We start from the raw sequence: 3,887 nt of genomic DNA, 5'->3' as shown, positions 1-3,887 counted from the left end.
TTCTTGCCACGAGTTTACACTGATTCTTAAATCTAAATGGAGAGATTTAAATTCAAGACTCGGGGGCTGCGGGATATATGTATTAGAGATTTATTTTTCAAGATTTTTGAAAAATAAAAGAAGAGAAAAAGATTGAAATGATCCTCAGCTTGATTCTGCGATTCAACCTAAGGCTCGGGGGCTACTCCATATGAAGCGCGAGTACTTCACGCACCATATATGATTAAGATTTCGGGGATTGAGCACCTCATAGCCTCAAAGCAGCCGGAAGTACTTGGAAGACCACTCGATGCACTTGTTTGAAGACTCAGAAAGAAGTTCAGAGCACCCGAAGCACTCGAAGACGCCTTCAAAAGTACTCGACTCCTGCAGGACTCGACTACGAAGAGCTCGGGGCTTGTCAAACCCGGAGCAGCGGGACTGCTTACAGGCATAGAAAGTTCTAAAGGGATAGCTCATGGATGTACCTTACCTCTTTTGTAACTACCCGGTTAGGCGTAGAACTAGCTGCAATACAAAGGAAACTACCCGATTGTGTTGTAGTAGGACTCCAACTGTACTCAGCTAGAACTTTTCAGGTAACCCTATCTCCCCGGATATATAAGGGCGGGCAAGGACCCCTCCAAATCATCAACACCTAAGGCAATACAAACCACCACACATGACGTAGGGTATTACGCAACTCGCGGCCCGAACCTGTCTAAATCTTTGTGTTCCTTGCACCATCGAGTTCCAGAGCCGTTGATCCCTACCTACAAACCTTACTGTTAAGGGTATCCCTGAGCAGGCTTGGCGGTAAACACCGGCAGTCTATCAATTAATTTTTAATAGATAGTAATATTTTATTCTGTGTTCACAATTTGATTATTTTAGGTGTATAACTTATTTATTTGTTTGTTAGATTAAATTGTTCGGTCATATTGACTTATTTATTATTGATATCTTTTTCTATTATTTATTCTATACAATGAAGTGTTCGCGATATTTAACGTTTTATTGTTCGGTGTACATTACTATTTATTCATTATGTCTACTTTTTTTGTTCGTAAAAATAATTATTTGTTCGTGTTGTTAAATCATTTGTTCCCAGTACTCGAAAATAATTATTTAATATTAAAAAAAATAGTATAAATATTGTGCAAACATAGATTAGTGTGGTCTTGTTTTGAAGATCTTATCATAAGAAAGATAATGGTGCAATTCAAATATTATATGATGCTCCGTTTAATAGTTATAGTTTTTTTAGTTTTGGATTTACATGCACATGAGTGATGTCATCAATCTTGTCTACTTTTGCATGCATGCATAGATTCTCTCCAACTTACTCGTAATATGCACGCTAATGGATGGGTCTAATTTATAGCCCAAAACTACATCCGGATGCGGGGTGCTTTAAGTGGGCAGGCAATCTCTTGGTCCGCATTGTTGCGCCACCGCAGGTTGCCCCGCTCTCGTCTCCGCGCAGCTCACCTCGGATTCGAGGACCTCCTTGCGCAAGGCCAAAGCCGCCCGCTAATCCGCCACCGACGCCTGCGTACCCAGAGCCCGCAGGCACTCGCCGTCGCTGCCCCCTGCTGCTGCCGGTCGACCTCTCGTGGGTAGGGTTCAAGTTGAGTGAGGGTTTTAGGGAGACAGAGTGGCCGAGTGGGAGAACAAGGATAGGTCGGCCAGTTGACTGATTTTTAGGTTGTTCGGTCCATCTTGAAAAGGGACGTGGGCTGGTTGTGAATAGTCTGAGATGATATTTTTTATTTTTTAATACAGATACATGTATATAATTATATATACTTATTTTTTAAAAAAAGTAATAGGCATTAAATGAATACCCTTGAGTATCAGGTGGGCCCATCCCCTACCGAGCTCGGAGGTGCTTATAGTAAGAGTCAATGCGCCCAAGGGAAGACCACAATCTCAACCATCCTTGAGGTTCTGTTTGGATCGGAGGAATGAATCAGGATTCCTCCATTTTGAGTATTGTAAATGGCGTTTGGAGTAAAGGATTGAGCAAATCCTTTCCTTTGGAAAGTTTTCGCAACCTGTAAGTCAGGATGCAGATTTTTATGGGTCAACCCAATGACCCACTACCCAAAAACTAAAATTTGGTGTAATTACCCACGGGGTTGGCCCACTCAATCTTGGTGTCAAGCACTACTAAATGTTGTGGGTTATTTGGTTAACCCGATCGTCACACGAGATCTCGTCCCGAGCTCCCCTCCCCTGCAGCGGCTCCACCCATTCATCCCCAGGTGCTGGTGTTGCTGCCCATCTGCAACAGCTCCACAACACCCAACTAGTTGATTCCCCTCCCTCCTAGGCCGCCCGGCGGCTGTCGACGACTCCCTTCGTGTTTCTTCCATGGCGCACCTCCACATCCCCCCTTACAAATCCACGTCTACAGAGGCTCTTGGTCCTGAATCTTGATTGCTCCTTGATTCAGTGTTTGTCCCTGCTCGGCTCTTGATTCGGCTACAATGGGGAACTGTCACAGGCTCACAGCAGTAGCGGCGGAGGTGGACGAGAAGGAGAAGGAGAAGAAGAAGGACGAGCCAGGGTCATACGAGGCGGTGTGCTCAGCGGATCCGAAGCCGTGGACCTTCGATGCGGCGTTCCCCATGCCGCCGAGGGCGGCGGCGGCGCGGAGCTAAAGCATCGATTCGACCTCCAGCCCGTGGTGCCTGCGCATCCGGTGGTCCGCCTCGATGTTGCGCGCCGCGAACGTGACGCGGGCGTCTGCGAGGAACCGGCGCAGGATCTGCAGCACGGCTCCGCCGCCGGCCAACCTGAGCTGGTAGATGAGGCAGCGGTTGCCGACGCACAGCTGCAACGTGCCCGAGCGCGGCTCTGCGCCGGCGGGCAGCCTGCGGAAGGGCGGCGCCCACTGCACGCCCAGGCCGACGGTGAGGCCGGAGGAGGAGCAAAGGACGCGGTGCTGGAGCCATAGGGTGCCGTACACCCATCGACGCGTGATGGCCGGCCGCGCGGTCATCGTGGTTTGGACGGGGCTGCCGGCCACACGCACCATGCTCCTGGGCACAGCGGGGTTGCAGCGGCGGGCGACCATGGCGGCTGGCTGGTACCTTGTACTGGAGCGGCGACGCTCCGCTGGAATTTTGGTGGTTTGGGTTGACCCATGGGTAAATGTTGTAATGGGTCATGCTAAACCAAAACCCAGAAATAATCTTGATGGGTAGCTTGGGTCAGCCACTGGTTGACCCGATTATGATCCACTTGCATCCTGACCTGTAAGTTTTGGAGGAAATAAGACATCCACTTCAAGACAAAGGAAATTTTCCTATGATGGAAGAGAAGCAAACTCCTGCTTACGCGCTCCATGTAAAGTTCTCATCACATCGATACCAATAGGAAAAAATAGCAGAAAATTAGGGAATATTTTTCTTTTAATCCTATGCAAATACAATGGTCCTGTTTGGATACTCTAACTTGGTTAGAAATTAGAGCTAGTTTTTAGCTGTAGACTAACTCTCAACTAACTCTAACTAAAGTGGTGTTTGGATGCAAGGGTTAGAGTTAGATTAAAGGCACTTTTCCAATCATTTGACTCCTTTAAAGTCTCTTTTTATATGGATCTGGTGCGGTCAGCTCTTGTGTGGCCTCCTGCCGCTCACAAATATCACAAATAAATCATCTCCACAAATGAAGCAAGGAAAACATGATAAAAATTAATTTGTCCATATAAATGAGATGTCTCACTTAAACATACAAGTCCTCAATTATGGTAAAAAAAACTACACTCCATCAGCTCCGTCAAGAGGCGCTCGCCGGCGCTGTCGGTGTTCACGGCCAAGCCTGCTCAGGGATACCCTTAGCAGTAAGGTTTGTAGGTAGGGATCGGCGGCTCTGGAACTCGATGGTGCAAGGAACACAAA

The 3,887-nt window shown here is 47.5% G+C and overlaps 1 protein-coding gene across 1 annotated transcript; it reads right to left on the bottom strand.

Moving 5' to 3' along the window:
* Positions 1-2,641: 2,641 nt before the first annotated feature.
* LOC120688826 lies at positions 2,642-3,061 on the bottom strand. The gene has a single exon (XM_039971193.1). The coding sequence runs from the start codon at positions 3,059-3,061 to the stop codon at positions 2,642-2,644; it is 420 nt and encodes a 139-aa protein (XP_039827127.1).
* Between the last annotated feature and the right edge of the window lie 826 nt (positions 3,062-3,887).

This window comes from Panicum virgatum, chromosome 9N (genome assembly GCF_016808335.1).
Source record: "Panicum virgatum strain AP13 chromosome 9N, P.virgatum_v5, whole genome shotgun sequence".
Taxonomy (NCBI): Eukaryota; Viridiplantae; Streptophyta; class Magnoliopsida; order Poales; family Poaceae; genus Panicum; species Panicum virgatum.
Note: the sequence above shows the minus strand (reverse complement) of the source record. Positions and strands in the feature narration are given on the sequence as shown.

Bases quoted from the DNA above. Each gene is read 5' to 3' on its own strand.
- LOC120688826 (XM_039971193.1), bottom strand. From the start codon at position 3,061: ATGGTCGCCCGCCGCTGCAACCCCGCTGTGCCCAGGAGCATGGTGCGT.